Consider the following 22,622-nt stretch of genomic DNA (forward strand, 5'->3'; position numbering starts at 1 on the left):
GGCTGGCCTCGAACTCAGAAATCCACCTGCCTCTGCCTCCCAAGTGCTGGGATTAAAGGCATGCCCCAACACTGCCCGGCAAATCCAGGAGTTCTTATATGATAACTAAGCACACTACCAACTCAGTGGCTCCAGTTCGTAAGTTAGTTACTTTGAATTGAAAAAAAAAAAAGTCAAATTTCAGTTTCCAAAATCAACACATTTGGCAGTTTTGTATCTCATGACCGTGAAGGTCAGGCTGCTCAGAATGTGAGGCTGCTCTGACGAGTTTGCAAATTAAGAAGGAACACACACACTCAAACATTTTCCTAAGATGTGATTGATGTTTTTTGACACACGAAATAAGATGCACGTGTAAAAGCTCTACAAGCCCTGAAAGTAAATACTAAGCCTGCTTTTAAAAAGAAGTCATATTCCTATTCCCAGGAATTTTATAATATAAAAAAGAAAGAAAAGAAAAGAAAACTATCTCCGTCTTCTAGGCATAAATCCTTCCCTGTCTGTGGCAACTGGGCAGATGGGTATTTTTGAAGCCGAATAGGTTATAAATCTGCACAGTGCTTTGTTTTATGTTGAATATATGCATTGGCTATCTGCAGGGTGGTGTATCCCTGCATTTATGCAAACTGTTTTGAATTCTAAGCCTGCTTCCCCACATTACATACTTTCTTCTTTCACTACTTAGAAATGGAAGAAAGCCACTAAGAAAATTATCTGGGAGAGTACAAGCAAAACCCGGTCGTCCTCATGGATGCTACTGAATGGCTGACGTTAAGCACACTTGCTACCTTCAGACTTTCCTGCCTTTCACTACGGAGGCCGTGATGAAAGGGACAGCACGGATTTTGGGTGCCGGGAGTATAAATGTTCTTTGAGCAGATACATTGTCCCAGATTCTATAAAAGACTCCTAAGCAGCAGCACAGTGACCACAACATGGTTTCTGAAGAGACTGTTAGTTAATGACAGCTATGGCAAGAGTCACTAAAAACAACCAATAAGATAGCAAGTGAACGAAGGATGCGTACTTAATTACTGAAAAATAAGGATTGTCCCCATTAGTGGCCCTTAGGAGATCAAGTACATTCAAAGCTACAAAGAATGCTAATAATATATCAAGGAAAAAAAAAGTAGAAAACCCAGGTGACGTGTGATGAGAAAGCTGAAGAGAAAAATGCTACTTAAAGTAACAGGAAATTGGGGGGAGGGGAACACTTTTTGTTGTATATAAAATGATCAAAAAGAACAAAACAAGCCATTGGTTGGTTGGTTGGCTTTTTTGAGACAAGGTTTTTCTGTGTAGTCCTGGCTGTCCTGGGACTTACTCTGTAGACCAGGCTGGCCTTGAATTCAGAGAGCTCTACCTACCTCTTCCTCTTAAGTAAAATAAGACAGTCTCTCTGTTCTCACCAAGGGGTAGCTGTTATTTCATGTCTGAATGAACACAGTCCCCTTCCTCCTCCCCACACTCCCTGGTACCATGTGAAACTGTTCCTTCCAACCTGTCCATCCCCCGCATTTGCCTGTGGTCCTATCATTTACCCAGGAAAAGACATTCAGCTGCTTGCTCCTGCTCCCCAGTAGCATTTCTCCCAGGGTGCTTTCTATCTCCCATCTCTAACTCACACCAGGCTAAGCAAGCAATGCAAATTTAGGGCTTTTCTCTACACCAAATGATTCATGAATTTTGAGAATGGAGCTCAGGTCAGCATCACACCAAAATGTCAGATGAATTCTGTACAGTTTGGAAGGAATGTCTCCAGAAAATTAAGATCAATTCTGAAGGATATTTTATTACAACGTCCGTCATAATCTTTCCTGCCTTGTCCCTGGTCATGGGTCTTTTTGTGGTTTAGGCTTCAGTAATAAAATGTGTACTTGTCAGAAATACATTACTTTTGGATCCCCAGACACAATAAACCCTGTCATACATTTTGCACATCCTGTTCCTTGTTTCTAGAATTTCCATCCCCTCTGCCTGGGAAACTTCCGTTCATCTTTCAAGTGTGAGCTAGAAGGTCGCCCTCCAGCAAAGTTTGCTTGACTTTCTCCTGCACACATAAGTAGTTCTCCTGCAGGCTCCCCGATGAATTTATGCATTGCATGCCTCTTGTATAGCAATCATTCTTCTGCAGCAAGATGATGTGTTTACAGGTCTAATTCCCCACTAGGCTTTGAGCTCTCCAAGTGCAAGGACAGACTCTGTTCGTCTGTGTGCCTCAAATACAAAGTGGACACTCAGGATGAATGGATGTACACATATTATTTTCTAAGGTTCAGGGAAAGGAAAAGAAAACAAACCTGTTAATTTTCTATTTCTCCATCTGTTACATACAAGCCATAAAGGGACACTTCTAAACCCATGATGCCTCTTGTCAACTGGATGAATGGTTTGTCTTTCATTCATTAAAAAAAGAAAATATTTTTCTTTTTTAAAATAACAGGATGGGCTGGGGAGATGGCTCAGTGGTTAAGAGCACTGACTGCTCTTCCGAATGTCCTGAGTTCAAATCCCAGCAACCACCTGGTAGCTCACAACCATCCCTAAATGAGATCTGATGCCCTCTTCTGGTATGTCTGAAGACAGCTACAGTGTACTTACATATAATAAATAAATAAATCTTTGAAAGAAAAGAAATAATACGAAAAAAAATGTGCTTTATGGGTACTTACAGCCCTGTTGCTTAAGGAGGCCAGAAGAGGGTGTCTGATACCTGGGAACTAGAGTTGCAGATGATACGAGCCACTACATAAACTGAATCAAATCTGGGTCCTTTGAAAGAGTAGCCAGTGCTCTTAACCACTGAGCCATCTCTCTACCCTCATCTGCACATGCATCACATGCATGCAGTACCTATGGAAGCCAGAAGAGAGCATTGGATACCCTGAAACTAGAGTTACAGATAGTGTGAGATACTTTGTGGGTACAGGGAATCAAACCCAGGACCTCTGTGAAAGCAGGAAATGCTCTTTACCCCTGAGCCATCTCTCCAGCCCCTGGATAATTGTCTTTGAAGCACTGCCATTATAGACAGTCTTCACAAAAATGCTAATACAAATTTAAGTCTGTAACACGTGGGTAGATATTAATGGTTTATTTTTAAAAATGAATTCCAAGCTTCTATTAGCTTTCAACTCTCCTCTACGATAAGAATGGTTGAAATGTAGTTTGATTTCGTCTCCTGAAAGAATGGGGCTTGGGCAGGGTGACCTTTTTCCGAGGTTGGAAACTCAATCTTGCTGGGAACACAATCATCATACACAACTCCAAAAGAGAACAGATGAGAATTCAAGGTGCCACCTCAATAGTGCTCAAGGTCACAACCTGTTGGCTGCCACCTCGCAGCCCAGACCTTCTGACTCACATGGGTCAGTTTCCATTATAAATTCTTCCACCCCATTTGAGAGAAGCTGCAAAGGCAGGCACACTAGTTGCCTGACCTGAGTGTGTTCTGGCACACAGCCACTCCCATGGGCATCCTCTCCTGTCACACTGTCTCCTCCAGCAAATGACCATTCCTGTGTCATCTTGTTCTGATTCTAAAATTAGCCATCTCTACCTAAAGTTTTAACAATGAAGTAATGTGTGTTAGCCGGGCGGTGGTGGCGCATGCCTTTAATCCCAGCACTTGGGAGGCAGAGGCAGGCAGATTTCTGAGTTTGAGGCCAGCCTGGTCTACAGGACAGCCAGGGCTATACAGAGAAACCCTGTTTCGGAAAAAAATCCAAACCAAAAAAAAAAAAAAACAGAAACAAACAAAAAAAACCAGTAATGTTTTAGTTGCTCACGTTGAAGAGGTGGACGAGACCCTGGGGTTACACTTTAGAGTTGGAAGTTTGAGAGTCAAATATAAGCTGTTGGTGATGGGAAAGTCCACTGATGACTGCAGAGTCTGAATTTAGTGAGAGATGCTTCAGAATCCACAGGCGAGCCTCCCAACAGCTGGGGTGGTCTACACCCCATCTCCCTGCCCTCGTCTCTGGAGCAAAGGCATGAAGATGCAGAACACAGAAGATGCTCACCGCTGAGATAGACACTGTTTTCTTTTTCTTTTCCTCCGTCATCAAGGGTTGAGGACCTATTAACTAACTATGTAGTCGCCCCAGCAAACAGCCCTTGGGAAGTGACGTGCAGCATGGTGATCTGCTTCACGAAAAACCCAATAGAAGAGGAGTGTGCTGTACTTACAATGGTAATATCGAGTCCACACCGAAAAAGAACTGCGGGATTCACAGACAACTCGAAATTTTAATTATTTTGTTCTTGATACAGTTTTCATGGGTCTTAAAACAACATTTTTAATTAGTAGTAGTCAGGCAGTGGTGGCACACGTCTTTAATCCCAGCACTTGGGAGGCAGAGGCAGGCAGATTTCTGAGGCCAGCCTGGTCTACAGAGTGAGTTCCAGGACAGCCAGGGCTACACAGAGAAACCCTGTCTCGAAAAATCAAAACCAAACCAAACCAAACCAAACAAACAAAAAAAGAAGTTGTTTCCTAGCCGAGCATGGTGGCACATGCCTTTAATCGTGGCATTCCAGAGGCAGAGATAGGTGGATCTCAGGTGTAAACTTGGTCTACATAGTAAGTTCCAGGACATCCAGAGCTAAAATTGTTAGACTCTGTTTCCAACAGAAAAAAAAAAAGTTGTTTGTGTGTGTGTGTGTGTGTGTGTGTGTGTGTGTTTAGCAAGTGATGTCATCAGTCAGCCTGAATATCAACTCATCTTTCTTGAAGCAGCTCCAACTACTTTCCAATAATATTGCTTGATGAATAAGACCCACAGAAAAGTAAGCAGGCCCAGGCTCCCTCCAGGTACGTAGGCAACTTTCATCTGTTAAGAAAGCTAAGCTTTAATTTGCCAGAAATTAAAAGATAATCATCATTTACAACTTTGAATGGCATCAGATGCTACTGTCACAGTCCCTTCTGTTCATTTCCAAATAATAATTTCATTTATTTACACTAACAAGTGTCTAGTAGCTCCAAAAACACCACTGTAGAATACCTGGCTTCAAAAGATCCACCCAGTAATTCTGACACAGAAATGGCCTTAAGTTACTTTGGTGAGCTGCCAGGGATCTGCAGGACACTGTATTAGTCCATGTTCTGCTGCTATAACGAAACACACAAGGATAGACACTTTATGAAGGAAAGAGGTTTGGTTGGCTCACTGTTCTGGGGGCTTCAGAGCATGGCATTAATTTCTGCTCAGTTCTCATGATATAATCCTTCTACATCACAACATCACTCAGGTATCATTCAAGGAATATGTGCAAGAGATGAAACACCAGATCAGACAGGACTTGCTCTCACCATGATGCATCCTTTCTCCCATGCAGGAATGTGAGAACCATCATTACACACTTGCTGGTGGCCTCTGAGGGATCCCAACATCTCTTAGCATCATCACTATGAAGCCCAACATGTGACTCTTAGGGGACAGACTCAAACCAAACCCTGTCTACCTAAAAGGGGGTACTACTCATTACTTTTAGTTTTACTAGAGAGTAAGGCCAGGTGTGCGTAACAGAGACTTGGCCCAGCCCCCAAATCAGAAAATCTCTCAGATGTTCTTCAGAGAGAAGTGACAGGAACTCTGGGTGGACCGGATCCCCATCCCCCTGGATGTCAGCAGTGGGCTTCACCCATCACTTCATATATAAATATGGAATTAAGGACAGCTTTGAGAAGGGCCAAAGTGGCACTGTATAAATGTAAGCGACACCATAAATTCCTGATTTTTTTAAATATGTTATACTCAAGGGAAGTAAACATATAAAAAAGTAGAAACAATGAAAAGATGAATAGAAAGAGTACATAGCCAAAAACAAAATAGAAAAGGGACAACCAGTTTTAACCTTTTTCTCCTTAAAAAATAACTTTAGGGCTGGAGAGATAGGTTAGTGGTTAAGAGCACTGACAGCTCTTCTAGAAGTACTGAGTTCAATTCTCAGCAACCACATAATGGCTCACAACCATCTCTAATGGGATCCAATGTCCTTTTCTGATGTGTCTGAAGAGAGCCACAATGTACTCGAATACATAAAATAAATAAACTTTTTATAAAAATTTTAATTCCATGTGTACAGGAGTCTTTATGTGGGCTTGTGCAACTGAGTGAAGACACTCTCAGAGGCCAGGAGAAGGTGTCAGTTCCTCTGGAGCTGCGGTGGCTGTTAGCTGCCTGGCATGGATGCTGGAAACCAAACCTACAGGAGCTTCTACAAGAGCACTGTGGGTTTGTAACCACTGAACCATCTCTACAATCCCAACAAAATGTTAATAACTGTACAATAAGCATCAGAAGACCATGTCAGTCCTGAGGCCTTGCTAACATCTCTTCTCCCACACCACAGGTACCTGGGGACAACCAGGGCTCAGTTGCTTGAGTGAGGAGGCAAACTTAGTCCCTGAATCCAGAGCAACATTTTGCTGCTACTGAAAGAAATCTGAACCTTTATTTTATTTTATTTTATTTTATTTTTTTATCCAAAGGATCAACACTTCAGGGTAGAACCAACTTTGTAAAACATTATTTTTCCCAATTGACCTATAGTCACTTTATCAGATTTCAAAAACTTCTGGAATGCATTTCCATGTGAGAGTCTCCAAGTCCAGCTCAGTAACTTGAGGAAGCCTCCCAGTGAGATACAGGCTGGGAAGCTAGAGAGGTAGCTCAGCAAGGAGCACTTGCTGGTCTTGAGAGGACACAGGTTCAGTTTCCAGCACCCACATGGTGTCTCACAACCATACCCATGGTGTCTCACAACCATACACACGGTGTCTCACAACCATACCCATGGCGTCTCACAACCATACACACGGTGTCTCACAACCATACCCATGGCGTCTCACAACCATACCCATGGCGTCTCACAACCATACCCATGGTGTCTCACAACCATACACATGGTGTCTCACAACCATACACATGGTGTCTCACAACCATACACACGGTGTCTCACAGCCATCCACATGGTGTCTCACAACCATACACACGGTGTCTCACAACCATACCCATAGTGTCTCACAACCATACCCATGGCGTCTCACAGCCATCCACACGGTGTCTCACAACCATACACACGGTGTCTCACAACCATACACAAGGTGTCTCACAGCCATCCACACAGTGTCTCACAACCATACACACGGTGTCTCACAACCATACACATGGTGTCTCACAACCATACCCATGGTGTCTTACAACCATACACACGGTGTCTCACAACCATACACATGGCGTCTCACAACCATACCCATGGTGTCTCACAACCATACCCATGGTGTCTCACAACCATACCCATGGCGTCTCACAACCATACCCATGGTGTCTCACAACCATACACACGGCGTCTCACAACCATACACACGGTGTCTCACAACCATACCCATGGTGTCTCACAACCATACCCATGGTGTCTCACAACCATACACATGGTGTCTCACAACCATACCCATAGTGTCTCACAACCATACCCATGGCGTCTCACAGCCATCCACATGGTGTCTCACAACCATACACACGGTGTCTCACAATCATACACACGGTGTCTCACAACCATACCCATGGCGTCTCACAACCATACCCATGGCGTCTCACAACCATACCCATGGCGTCTCACAACCATACCCATGGCGTCTCACAACCATACACACGGTGTCTCGCAACCATACCCATGGTGTCTCACAACCATACACACGGTGTCTCACAACCATACACACGGTGTCTCACAACCATACACACGGTATCTCACAGCCATCCACATGGTGTCTCACAACCATACACACGGTGTCTTACAACCATACACACGGTGTCTCACAATCATACACATGGTGTCTCACAACCATACACATGGTGTCTCACAACCATACACATGGTGTCTCACAACCATACACACGGTGTCTCACAACCATACACATGGCGTCTCATAGCCATACACATGGCGTCTCACAACCATGCACATGGTGTCTCAGAACCATCCTTACATATGTGTCGGTATGCATAAAATACAGTCAGAGGAAACACACACACAAAATAGTTATTTTTAAGAAATAAAATAAATATGGCCAGTCACATTTATCATCAATTGAGATGAAGTGATATAGAATGGCCATATGGCTCTTGAAATTTAAATGTGAAACTGACATAATAAACAGAAAAACAGATTTAAAAAAAAAAAAAAAAAAAAAAAACCAAAAACTTTGATAGCTTCTAAGGGCCTATGCAATTGTTTGACTGAAGAAAATAAGTGTGAATAAAAATCTAGCCACCACCCATACATTTTAGCTTATGGAATAATACTAATTCTGGCCACACTGAATCCTCCAGAGAGTTGTCAACAATCAACACATCGGCAATCTCAATTTGACTTTCTGTGCCTCTGCAGCAGGGCTGACTGGAGCAAGAATCGAACTACAAAGGCAAACTTCTTACCTAGTCTCACATGTATGCAGTCTCCAAATATCCTAGCATTGATCAAAGATTTTTTTTTTAATTGATAAAAGTAAGGCATGAAAAAATATTTTAAATAGAAATTTAATAGAGCTTAGAAATCCCTTTTATCTTAACCAAAGTCATCTATCATGTCAATTTATTTATAAAACATGTCTGCCTCCTTGGTTGAAAAAATTGGTTTAGTGTTTTTTTTTTTTTTTTGGTTTTTCAAGACAGGGTTTCTCTGTATTGCCCTGGCTGTCCTGGAACTCACTTTGTAGACCAGGCTGGCCTTGAACTCAGAAATCCACCTGCCTCAGCCTCCCAAGTGCTGGGATTAAAGGCATGTGCCACCACTGCCCGGCTAGTGTTTTTTTTTTTTTTATTTTTTTTATTTTTTATTATTATATGTTTGGGAAATCCCTGGAAAAAATTAAAAACTGAATTTCTTTAAGGAAACTGGCTCTAGAAGGCTGGTAAGGAAAATAAACAATGTTTCACCATAGGACAAGATGTTCTCAGGACTAGAGCTGTGTGCTTATGGGAAAAGGTAAGGCACCTGGGCTGAGCCAGATACCACAGGCTGCCCAATTGTTGACATCCATTCTGGGCTGCCACATACTTCCACTGAAGCAGTGAGACCTCCAACTGATCAGTGATAAGCAGGTCTCTCACATGCTCACCAACATTTCCAGGTCTGACATTTCCAGAGTTGACTTCCTACAAGGACAATAAGGAGCAGGGAGCTCTGAGGAGAGGCAGATGCAGTGTAGAAATGCTCCAGAGAATCTGAGAGAAGGTACAGCATGGGGCCATTTAAAAACATGGAGGTCCTACAATTCCAACCTCTGGCAGTCTCTCTTGACAATGCTGTCAGACATATCACAGTACGCCAGCATCCTGCATCAAACAGGTTTTCTTGCTCCTCACAAAGCATGCTATATTTAATATTTTTGCTTTGCATCTCAGCAGTCCTCACACATACTTGGAAGTCTGCAAAGATGTAAGATGAAAACTGTTTGCAAATGTAACACTTCTGTGGATGTTAATGTCTCTTTATGCTTGAGGAACTGGTGTGAAGAGAGGCGGTGCTGGATTGTAGCATGGTGAAGGACGCAGATGCTAAAGCTCCTGCTTGGGTTCTTGACAACAGACTAACAATGGCAGAACACAGGAGTCCAGTGACCTTGGGGAAGTTGTTTAACCCCTAAGGATCCAACTTTCCTGTTCTAAAAATTACGAGTGATAGCACTTACCTCACAGGCTGCAACTAGATTATGTTACTAGATTAACCATTTAGAATAGTGCTTAATGTTCTAGAAGCAGGAGTCATAAGACACCTAGTAGGCCAAAGGGTTCTAGAAGGATTACCAGCAAAGACAGGTAAATGTGGTGGTTTGAATAAGGATGGTCCCCATTGGCTCCTCTATTTGAATGTGTGTTCAGGAGATGGTAGAACTGTTTGGGAAGGATCAGGAGGTGTGGCCTTGTTGGAGGAGGTGAGTCACTGGGGATTGGGCTTTAATGATTCAACCCCCTTCCCTGACCCCAGTAACCTAGCACCTCTCCTGCTTCTCCTGGTTAATATTTTCAAATAATGATGTAAGCACTTAGCTACTACTCAGCACCATGATTGCCTGCCTGGTACCATGCTCCTCACTATGACGGTCACAAACTCAAGCCCTCTGGAAGCATACGCCTCAATAAACTCTTCTGTAAATTGCCTGGTCATGGTGTTTTATCACAGTCAGGGGTGGGAGGGTGGGGGAGGGGAAGCCTAGTAGGAGCTGTCTTGGAGGAAATAGGTAGACTATCAATTTCACATCCTAGACCAACATCTTTAATTATCTTCCATCCATTTATTTATTCATCCATTTATTCTCCTCTGGAGAAATACAGAGATGACCCCAAGGCAAAGGACAAGCTCTTCAATAACAGAAAGGTCAGGTCAGGGCTATTTAGTATCTTGTCCTTGCCCAGAAAAAAATACTAGAGTCACTTCCCTCTAGTGGCCGAAGTAAACAATTACATCGCCACCAACCTACTGATTCTTGAGATTTGTTGTAATAGAAATACTCCAGAGGATGGTAAATTTAAATGAAAGTCAATGTCAAGCCAGTGGGAGTGAGGCAAAGAGAAACAAAGCACTGAGTTTTTGAAAAATAAAGCAGTATAAAACATGTCCACAGTGCCCTGTATTATGAACCTCAGCGTCCCAGAAAGAACAACCTTAATTAAATGCAACCTCATTGTAAGTTCTTAATACTTAACTTCAATGTCCTCCAAGCACAGGCAAGTAATCCACATGATAAATAGCTTTTTGCTTCCCTAAGTTTTTGTAATGGATGAGGCTCATTAGTTTACATAATCATCCCTAAAACTAGGACAGCGCGCCTACTGTCACTACGCAGTGAAATATTAATCCTACCAAGCCAAATATTTGACATGATCTGCTGGGCTTGAGCGTTTTCCTTAAACCATTAACTTCTTAGAGGTATGAGGTGGCAAACAAGGAAGGAAGGGAGGAGGGAAGGAAGGAAGGAAGGCAGGAAGGAAGGAAAGAAGGGAGAGAGGGAAGGAGGAAAAAAGGAAGAAAGGAAGGAAAAAACTCATTTTTCACTACAGTTTTGTTTTCTAAGAAATATATTACAAAGTGAGTTGGGTTTTCTTTAAGAGTTTTGAAATTATCTTTATAGCAGTTATGTCTAGACTCTTTTCAGCTGCCCCAGTGTCTGGCTCCTCTAGAAGGTTCTGATTTGAAAAGTATATTGTACCTGACTCATCAGGGTGCATGATATTCAAGGAGAGAGGAAGGAAGGTCCACCAGATTCACTGTGAAAGTGCAACTCGCTGCCCTCGCAAAATCACCCAAGGGCAAACACACCACCTTCAAGATGAGGAAGATCTTGGTTCTCTTGCTTCTCTCACATAAACTTCATACAAACATATGTACCTTTTACTTTTAAAAAGGGCAATCCCCCAAATTTCTGACCTAAAATGGAGAATATCTTATTTTCTTGTGCTATTTAACATGTGGGTGACCCTGAAGAAACATTTTCTCTCACACAGTGACATGAGAGATGTAACAATTCCGTAACATGCCATGAGATGCATAAGTGTACATATGCACAGGCAGATTTTGCTGGAAAAAAAAGTATAGACTATTGGAAAGGGAAGAACATGAGTTTTAGACACAATTTATTTGATGTGGTGACAATTCACCTCAGGGACGATGATCTTTAGCATTGGCACCCAGAGCAGAAATATTAAATGGGAAAAGCTGGCTGATCTTCAACATCATACTTTTCCTTCAGCAATAAAGATCAATTATGTACCCATTTAAAGCCCAAGGTTCTCTATTGCCTGCAGCATATGGCCCCTGCCCAGTCTGTTTCCCTCTCTAGCCTGAGCTGGAAGTACTTCATCTTCATACCAGATGCTCCCAAGGACACTGGCTTCCTAGGCTGTGCCCACAGCTGTGCTCACATCTGTCTCTGATCTGCCCTCTGCTTCCCCTCCAGTATCTCGTCTCTCCCTCATCAGCAACTTTCACCCTTCTCCATCCTGTGGAAACTGAATCAGACAGAATTCATTCTCTTTCTCTCCTGGTCTGTTATTATATTAGAGCTAACTGCTTTCCTGTTTGTCTTCCTTGAGGGAAGTTCATGGGCGACCTGGGCTCTACTGTTGGCTCATTATTGACAAGCAATATGTGTTGGTAAGAGGAATAAGCAGTTCAACAATGTATGTCTAACATAGGTGACTTCAAATCTTTTTCAGAAGTAAGGAGGATACAGATAATAAAGGAGGCTGAGGCTTTCCCAGCTGCTGTATACCCCATTGGAGTCTTTGCTTCCAAGCTTAAACTCACAGGGGACATTTTTTTCTACCTCAATGATATAGGAAAAGTGGCTTCACATTTGGAAACCAATTCTGCCTTTGTTCCACCATCCCCCAATCTCTTATTACAGACATTATTGTCTCAGCTGTCCACATCTTGACCAAGTTGGGCCTGCTTTCTTGCCTATTCTAAAGGCCTCTTACAACTGCATAAACATACCCAGAGCAATTATAAGAAGGCAAAGAAATAAGTTGCAGAACTATTCCAGGCCTACCTCTCACTTAAGGCTGGCATAGAAGACTAACCTGGTTTGGGAACTGGGAAAGGAAAGCATGCGCAGGACACACTTCAGGGATCCTCAATGGACAAGAGCACTTCCGTTTTCCCAGGGGGGCATATCAGCATCCCTCTAAGATGCTGATATCATGAGGACCACTGCCCTTCCGATAGAAGTCTTTCTTTCTCTTAGTGATTTTACCATTCCCTTCCTAACTCTGCCCTTTAAAATATCCCTGAATGCAGAAAACTGTGCAAACAGCCACCAGTCAGCCTTCATTGGAGTTCTCTGGCACTCCACTCATGTTCAAAGCTCCATCATCATTTGGCTTTAAATCCACTTGCCTGATCCTCCTCCTATCCCTAGTATCTAGGTCTTTTCCAGCTCCCATGCATGGTGTGTCCATATGCAGAGACTAAGAATCTGTCCTGTGGCCATGCCATTCAACCCCCAGGTTAGGAGTTTCAACTCTACTTCTCTAGCCCTAACCTTTCCCAGGATCCCCAAACTGGCCAACAGCATCCCCTACTAAAGCTGCTAATTAACACCAACAAAAACATACCTCAGTTTCCTATCTTCTAGAATTCTAGCAACAAGAGCCTTGTTCCTTTCCTCAGTGCCTCTTCACCAGCAAGTGAGGCCTTCACATATTTAGGATACAGCCTGACTCGTCCTGCATCTCCCATTTCATTTAAGTAGTGTGAATTTTCACTAACACTGTTTCCCTAACTCATCTTGTTCTCTATACGACTTAGAACCTGGCCCTCAGGTCCTCCTGCTTCACCTTCCCAGGAAGCTGCACCCTCAGCATCCTTCTCTGGCTCTCGTGTAGCATGCAGCTCTCTGGTAGTCTTCTCACCATTCAGTTCTAGCCCACATGCTTCTCCTTCTCAGAAACCGAAATCTCTCTATCTGCTGTATTTTTCCTCGTTTCACTTGTCTCTAATATATATATATGGTACATCATGAACCTCAGTCTCTGTACCCACTATGATGTCAGTTTCTTAGGAGCAGAGACCTTCTCTATTCCATTTGTTACAGGATCCTTGGTTGCTAGTAGATCCTCATCATCACTTCTTGAAATGAAGGTTGTATGACTGTCAGACTACATGCACAGCTGAAGATGAAGATGTGTGATCCAGGACTCCTCTCCTACTTCTTTGTGATATATATATATATATATATATATATATATATATATATGATCTATATGTACATAAACATATATATCACATATACAAACAAACATATATGAACATGTAAAAATATGTATGAACAAACAGTATATGTACTTATAATATATATATATATATACACACACACATTTGAATTATATTTTACACTATCACCTCCATTAGCTGATATTATAGAAGATACCTTTGTATTTCCCTGGAATTTCCATCTTGCATAATATTTCATAGTAGGCATGCAATAAAAACATTCCATCTGCCAAAGAATCACAACATAATGCAAGAGAAGTTATTAGAAGGCCTCCCTGCCCTTTTCATTAGCATTATAACGACTACACACTCATCATCATCTCTGTACCTGACATTACTCCTCTGTTACACTGGTGCAAAACTTGGAGCTCAAGGGCTGATGAGATAGCTGGGAAGGGGAAGGCACATGCCACCAAGTCTCAGAACCAGAGTTCAATCTCAGGGACACACAAGGCAGAGAAAGCTGACTTATACAAGCTGGTCTCTCTGTCTCTCTGTCTCTCTTTTTCTCTCTCTCTCATACACACACACAAACACACAAACACACTGAAAAGAAACAGGACTCAGAGGGACTCTGTAAATGGACCCAAGCGTCTTAGAACAAATACTAAAGCAGCAAGTAACAAAACCACAGATGTGGAAGTAATAGGATGATGCTGGGATGGGCTAAAGCCAGGTTATGTTGCATCTTTGCACTAGGTGTCTATGTGCCTCTAGTGGTACCATCATGGGACAAAAGAAAGGCTAATGATGCTAAAGGAGATAAAGTCAAGGTGTAGGACAAGAGACACACAAGTCTGAAGGTTTGTCTGCTAACTGTGCTCCCCCAAAGCCAAAGCCCAGGCCTAAGGAGGGAGAGAAAAGTACCCAAAAGGAAATGGGAAAACAGATGCTTTGAGGACACAACAACCCTGTAGAAAACAGTGGGCTAAGGCAATGGCTCAGCAGCTAAGAGCTCTGGCTGCTCTTCCGATGACACAGGTTCAGTTCCCAGCTCCAACCTGGTGGCTCTCATGGTGGTCTGTAATTCTGGTTCCAGAAGAAACACTGTCCTCATCTTCATGGATACTTTCTACATGTGGTGCACAGACATGTGCACAGGCAAAACAGGTATATATATAAAACAGGAATAAATTTAAAAAGAAAGAGATGATGCCAGAAAGAGCAGGCACAGGGAACTGAAGATACTCAGGGAAGCCTGTGTGCTTTTGATAACTGTAGATGTCTGGGGTATGTAGAGTTTGGAATACCAATTTTGATCGAGTTTTATAAAAATAATTTTGTTTACATTCTTTAAATCTACATTGTTAGCACACAAGATACATCAGTATTCTTTAGGGAAGAAACATATCTCACTAAAAGAATGTCTCCTGGAGATGTAGAGATGGCTCAGCAGTTAAGAGCACTGTCTGCTCTTCCAGAGGACCTGGGTTCAATTCCAAGCAACCACATGGCAGCTCACACTGTCTATTAACTCCAATTCTCGGGAAGCCCACCTCCTTATACTTCACATAGATATACATGCAAGCAAACACCAATGCATATAGGATAAAAATAAATAATTAAAAAAAAAAGAATGTCTCCTAAGTGGGATTGATGTGAGAAAAACCCTTATAGTTTGGAGATCCTTCATGATTTCTAGGGAATCCCTTGGTGTTGACACACAAGGCTGCTCTGGTAGAAACACCACATGTGTGAAAAAAAACTCAAGTGTCTCTTTCATGTCATCTTCCTCCTCTGCCATCAACACAGACTTTCCTTCCTGAAAATTCCAGAGACCTTCTGGGACTCACCCCTCTAAGCCTGATTCTGCCAATGTATCAGGTGATCTGGTCTTTGCAGGGGCATTCCTTAGATGGTATCCCTCAAAAGAGCAGCGGTTTCTTTTCTGAAAGGCTGAGGCTCTTCAAACTGACTGGTCTGCCATTTTCATCCCACTTCCTGAAAGGCAGGGTCAGCTTGTAAAAAGCTGTTAAAGGACATTCTCAATGTGACATATCGGCTCTTGCTCTTAAACATTCCCTGTAACAAACCATCGCACAGAGATATCTGTTGAAGTAATTTTATGGTTTTTTTCCTGCCCCTCTCTAGCTCATAGAGCTCGTGAATAAAAGACACAGAAACCTGGTATTATTAAGAAGCTGTACGTCTAGACTAGGCAGGTTCTGAACTATTCTAATCGACATCCCAACCATAGGCTTAGTGCTACTTGCTGTTTGAGTCTCCCTCTGCTTGCTCTGTTCCGTGTGTGTCCTCAGGATGAGCTTCTCTTGGACATGTGCTCTTGGTCTATCCTGCCTCATGGTGACTTTCTCTTCCTCCTCTTCCTTTTCCCCTGTGGTCCCCTTGAGATTCCTCACTTGATTGAAATAAATTCTGCCTTCCTATACTCTCTGCCTAGTCATAGGGTCAAACCTCTTGCTAGCCAATCAGGGATTATTGAGAAGTATTCTTTAGAGCATACTGGTTGATACCCTACCCCAAGATCAGGGTGCAGTCTGCATAGGGACACAGAACTCAGCTGAATACAAGCATACAGGACTAACCCCAACAGAGATCACTGGGCTTTACAGTGGCTAGGTCATACAAGAGGGAACTGTGGAAGTTAGTGACTGGCTGCCCATGTCCTGTCTGAAAAACAATGATACTTATGACAAGTACCTTTAAGAAACCTGAATATGCCTCTGGTGGTGGCACAGGAGGCAGAAGCTGGAGGATCTCTGAGTTTGAGGCCAGCCGGGTCTACCAAGTGAGTTAGTTCCAGGACAGCTAAAGCTTGAAAAACAAAAACAAAAACAAAGAAACGTAGATATAGATTGTCTAAGAAAAAAAATGTTTCTTACAAAGGGAAGGTTATTCAAAAGGTCAGAGTGAGGGGGTCTAGATTGCTGAATTACCTTCAATTCACCTCTAATACAGCCTCTTAAATTCCAGCTTCTGCCAAAGGCAGGGCAATAAGGTCCAGTCATATATGTCTAGGTGTAAGCATGAAGAAAAAGGACCTCAGAGATGAGTGACCGACATTAACTAACACCTCTCGGGCAGCAGCTACACCTTGGGTTGTTACCAGGGATCTTATCCACAAGATATTAACCACAGACATCCTTCCAAAGCTGTTTACTGAAGATGCTACATGCAGGTATGTAGAACACATGACAAATTGATTGGTAACTGAAGAAATGGACCACTGAACTGGGTCTCCTTCCCATGCAATGACACCAGTCTGATGGTCAAAGCAAAACTCATCACTGCGAACATTAAAGAAAAAAAAATGCTATATCAATGTTATGTGCTCAAACAAAAGCCACAGATCTCTGATGAATGGGACAGCATTCCGAAATTCACATTTTCCTGTACTTTAGAAAGACATTAAAATAAAATGTAAGTAGACGGAGAGCTTGGTGCACTTGGACCAATTAATCGCCAGTAAAAGGCACAAGGCTCCAACAGTGGTGGTAGGCAGGCAACCTCCTTTGAACAAATTGCAGATCGGCACTTTAATGACAGAGAAAATATGAGCTAACGTACGTAACGGCAGTCAAATCAGTTCCTACAGGAGGCAAAGAGCATTAACGATGTGATGATATCTGCCACCAAAATGCCAGCCAGGGAGAGCAAGAGGCTGTCAAGGAAAGACACCGCTGCCATGCCCAGGCAGCCCAGGGACAGGCTTCACTGCAATATGACAGTCTCAAGAGGAGCACAGGTTTTCTTTCTAAATGTCAGCTCTTTACGTGATTTTTATTGATGTCTTTTTTTTTTTTTTTTTGGACTCACTAGTTATCCCTGACTACCAACAGGAGATCCCACTTGCTTGTCATGATGGCTTCAGATGCACTCACCTTAATAAATAATAGAAATTTCTTGTCACCCTCAACTATTCTTTCATGACCACGCCATATAGGTAACAGTGTCCAGACCAATTCATATCACTCAAGTGCACTGCTAAGCAATCCTTCAGGCGAGGGATCCTTTGCTAAGTCTTCAGTAGAATCAGTTTCATGTCCTGACATAAAAGGAGAGGGAGCCGGTAAGAGGCCAGCGCATGCTTTCACAGCATCTACCCACAGTTCAGAATGGGATATGGCTGACAGTGTGAAGAGAGAGAGAACGTCTCATCAGCTTTGGTGGTCTGAATACTATTGGCCCATGGGGAAGTACTATTATAAGGAGGTGTGGTCTTATTGGAGGAAGTACATCACTATGGGGGTGGGCTTTGAGGTCCTATGCTTAAGCTCCACTCAGTGCAGAAGAGACCCTCCTCTTGGCCGCCTTTGGATCAAAATGTAGAACTCTCAGCTCCTCCAGCACCATGTCTGCCTGGAAGCTGTCATGCTCCCACCATGATGATAACGGACTAAACTTCTGAAACTGTGAGCCAGCCTCAATTTAATGTTTTCCTTTGTAAGAATTGCCTTGGTTATAAAGTCTATTCACAGCAATAAGACGCTAACCAAGATACCAACCAAAAGCTAAGAGTATGCAAGGTCACAGAAGAGCCCAGACTCTGGCCTTGCCACTCCCCAGTTTATAAAACTCTTTTCCTCCCTTTTGAAGCTTCCGCATCTCTCTGATGGAGACATCACTACTACATAACGCTACCTGTTCTAGCCTCTCAATGTTGAGACCTCAAATCGCTTTGAGGGCTGCCTCCAACACCACAAACAAACGATTGGGCAGAGTTCAAATAAACACACAGTAAGAAACAACCTCATTGGGCTTTCCTGGGGTTTGCATTAGAACCAGTATGTGGGAAGAGTCTCTGAACTGGAGAGCACTTCACAATTATGGAGCCAAATTGATTTTGGCAGAGCCCTGGAGTGCATCGTGCCTCTCTGGGAGCCGTGCCACTCGACGGTGCCCAGAAGCTAAGTGGGTCAGAGAGTCTCTCTGGAGAACTGAAACCCCAGATTTCAATAGGGAGAAAAAAAAAATAAGCCTGGCCCAAGTCTGCATTTCCTCTTAACCACACAGATTAATTCACAGAGAGATGGGCATAGGCCCTTTACACAGGGTGAAGTGGGAATGATTTCTAGAACATCCTCTGGACAGCTCTGAAAATATGATGAGACTTTTTTATCATAGATTCCGAGCGGGAATCTCAGTCCTGATTTGGGAGGACAGCCTACAGAGTGGATGCTGCACACGCGTGTGAAGATTCTCCTCTCAGTCCTGATTTGGAAGGACAGCCTACAGAGTGGATGCTGCATACGCGTGTGAAGAGTCACTTTCTTTCTCCCTGCCATTACCACAGTAAATACTGCTGAGTGAAAAAAACCTAGTTTTTAGCCAGAGTCCAAAATGGAGCCTCAGAACCCTTCTCAACACAGAGTTCTCAGTGGATCCGTCAACACTGCAATCAAAGAGAAGCATCTAACACCAGCAGTCCTTAGAGTGAACAGTAACTTAGGTCCACTCCAGTTTCTTCCCGAAACTTTTTTCAGAGGATGAAAAAACCACTATCACATAGTTTTATCTCTCAAATCAATATATTCCACTACTCTCTTACATTTTATACATAACTGACATTAAGAAGCTTAATAAAAGCTTAAATAAGCAGTGTTTCACAAGCCACACATTCTATGCTATAAGGTTTATGGGAAAGAAAAATGAATTCCAACATTTGGCTTAAAGAATTGCATAACCAAAGAACATCCCCCATGCTCACGTGCACAGATCTTAGAGTGTCAGCCCAGTGCCATTTAGTGCAGGTTGTCATTTTTGAGAAGCTACAAAACAATAACAACAAGCCAATGGCCTGGCCAAAATACACCCTGCACTCCTTCTCCTTGTGTGAGAAACAGTGATATCTGTAGAATCCCTTGGGTTGCTCATAATATCAACAGCACACATTTCTTCTCAACTCACCTGAAGAGCTCAGGGCAGGACTGACAGAGCCTTTGTCGTGGAACTGTGGGCTACTTGAAACTTTAAAAAAAAAAATGCATGCTCTTATTTATAATAGCCAGAACCTGGAAACAAACCAGATGTCCCTCAACAGAGGAGTGGATACAGAAATTGTGGTATATCTACATAATGGAGTACTACGCAGCTATTAAAAACAATAAATTTATGAAATTCTTAGGGAAATGGATGGATCTGGGGAATATCATCCTGAGTGAGGTAACCCAATCACAAAAGAACAAACACGGTATGCACTCTCTGATAAGTGGTTATTAGCCCAGAAGTTTGGAATACAGGAAGAACAACCCACAAACCACAAGAAACTCAAGAAGAAGGAAGACCAAAAGGTGGACATTTCATTCCTTCTTAAAAGGGGGAACCAAATACCCATGGAAGGAGTTGCAGAGATTATAACTATGGAGTAGACTGAAGGAAGGACAAGCCAGCCTAAATATAGCTATCTCTTGAGAGGCTCTGACAGTACTTGACTAATACGGATGTAGAGGCTCACAGCCATCCATTGAACTGAGTACACGGTCCTCAATGAAGGAGTTAGAGAAAGGACCAATGGAGCTGAGGGGTTTGCAGCCCCTTAGGACGAACAACAATATGAACTAACTAGCACCCTCAGAGCTCCTAGGGTCTCAACCACCAACCAAGGACTGCACATTAAAAAAAAAAGCATGCTAAAGCCAGGTGGTAGTGGCGCACGCCTTCAATCCCAGCACTTGGGAGGCAGAGGTAGATGGATTTCTGAGTTCGAGGCCAGCCCGGTCTACAGAGTGAGTTCCAGGACAGCCAGGGTTATACAGAGAACCCCTTTCTCGAAAAACCAAAATAAATAAATAATTAATAAATAAATAAATAAATAAAATAAAAATAAAAATAAAAAAGCATGCTAAAAATGACTTGATATGTGGAAGACACAGCAAAGCATGATGTGCACAGAACTCTCTATGCTATAGCCCTCTATCAAGTCACTGATTAAAAAAAACAGTGTTTTTAGACATGAATACAGGACTTAGTGTGTCACTGTAGCAAGGACTGTTACATGATGCCGTCATGTTTTCTGATGACTGCCCAGGGTCATTAATCATTAACCTAAGCATGTCTTATAAATTCCAAATCAAGAAAATACAGAGGAGGCCTGATGTGGTGGTACATGCCTTTAATCTCTGTACTTGGGAGGTAGAGGCAGGCAGAAGTCCAAGGCCAGCCTGTCCTACATAGTGAGTTCTAGGCCATCTAGAGCTACACATTGAAACCCTATTTTTAAAACAGAGAAAATAGCAGGGCTCCAAAACCAAAATGTTTTCTTTCATCGGAGAGATCAATTATGTTCTGCTGTACCCCTAAACATTAGAGATTCTCAGTGAAATATTGATATTAGGAATCTTAAGTGTCAAATGTAAAACTATCCTGGACAGAAATCTGAGTTCTTGCCCACCTTCATCTTAACCAAATTGATTATATATATATATATATATATATATATATATAAATATATATTTCTGTGGGGCTAAGATTTAAATATAACTCACTCATTCTATTGTGCTGCAGCTGGCTATACCTACCAGGGTAGCCCTGGCACACAGGATATTGACCTGTGCCAGATGTGTATATCTAACATGCTGTCAGAGCTAGTCAGTTATTTACATCTGGCTATCCAGATGTGATTCAGAAGTGATGAAACCATTTTTTGTTCTAAACAGAATTTCATGCCCAGCAAGTATCTTGAAGTCAGGGGGGCATTTTTTCTCCTTAAATGACTTCAAAACACACACACACACACACACACACACACACACACACACACACACACACACATATACCTCACCACTATCACAGTGCATGATAATGATTTATATTTGACAAATTAAAGAGGACACAACACTCTACAGAGTATGCTGTACAATGCATAACAACTGCCTGTATTCATAATCTGCAGGCTGTCCAGAGCTGAATGTGGTCTAAATATATACATTCTCACACTCTTAATGGCTTTGCATGCTGCAGGGGGTTAGCTAAGTTTTTAACAACTGTTTCTCACAAAGCCCGAAGACATTCTTTGGCATTGTCTGCAGAGCACCCACCAAGTGAGTAAATTATTGCCAGAAAGTCCATCTCAGGCTTGGAAATCAAGTCAACTGATGTGTTAGCAACTCTCAAAGCCACACGGCCCAGTAGTTCAATGAATGGTAGGGCAGTTTAGTGGTTCAATCTTTATAGAGAATACAAATAATTACAGCCCTGTACCCACAACCAGGACTCCTTCTCTAGCTGTGGGATGTGTTCAGGGGGTTTAGAAGGTAGAGATGTTGGAGCTCTGGCCATCGGAGTCCTTCGTGAAGTCGGAGTACTGGGTTTACTTCCCTGTAATGGGACACCTCTGCTGGTTCCAGCTAATTCCTGTTCCTGTTTTCCCTGACTCCAAATCTAAGCCATGGAACAATGGAGTAGCAGAGTATTGCAGAGCATCTGCCTCTTGACTCATAATTTGAAATGGGCCAACAGGTCTCTCCTGAGGCTTCCCTACCCTCATTCATCTTAGAGCATCACCCTACCATGCTGTTGTGCCAGAACATTTCTACTTGGTCTACCCAGCAATCATAGGACCCACATCACTCAAAGCAATCTATTGTCAAAGCTGATTTCGATCTCTTCCATCAGTATGTCACAATTCTCCCAGGCTGCGGAGCCATCTTTCTGTGGGTCCCGTTAACTTCTCCTAATACCCTTGGAGATCCTTCTCCCTTCTCTTATGCTTTCTTTTCCATTCTTTGGGCTTTTCTGTGCATTCGCTTTTTCATTCTGTCTACATCAAGCTTCTCCAGTGCAAACATCCTGTTGGGCTACCATGCTTATCACACTGCTTTCCAGATTAAGAGCTTTCAGACCCTTCCTAAGTTAAAACAAACCAAACCAAAACCAAAGCCAAAAAA

The 22,622-nt window shown here is 42.6% G+C and overlaps 1 protein-coding gene across 16 annotated transcripts in view; it reads right to left on the reverse strand.

Moving 5' to 3' along the window:
* Mast4 (microtubule associated serine/threonine kinase family member 4) overlaps positions 1-22,622 on the reverse strand; it is a 604,035-nt gene that overhangs the window by 178,617 nt on the left and 402,796 nt on the right. Inside the window, exon 1 of one of the 16 annotated variants that reach the window (XM_031360614.1) lies at positions 13,934-13,980. The exons of the other annotated variants lie outside the window; for them this stretch is intronic. Within the exon in view, the coding sequence (XP_031216474.1) occupies positions 13,934-13,965 (32 nt within the window). The 5' untranslated portion in view covers positions 13,966-13,980. Of the gene's footprint in view, positions 1-13,933; positions 13,981-22,622 lie in introns of those variants that run through there. 16 annotated transcript variants of the gene reach the window in all.

The sequence above is a fragment of the Mastomys coucha genome, unplaced genomic scaffold, assembly GCF_008632895.1.
Source record: "Mastomys coucha isolate ucsf_1 unplaced genomic scaffold, UCSF_Mcou_1 pScaffold8, whole genome shotgun sequence".
In the NCBI taxonomy this organism is placed as follows: domain Eukaryota; kingdom Metazoa; phylum Chordata; class Mammalia; order Rodentia; family Muridae; genus Mastomys; species Mastomys coucha.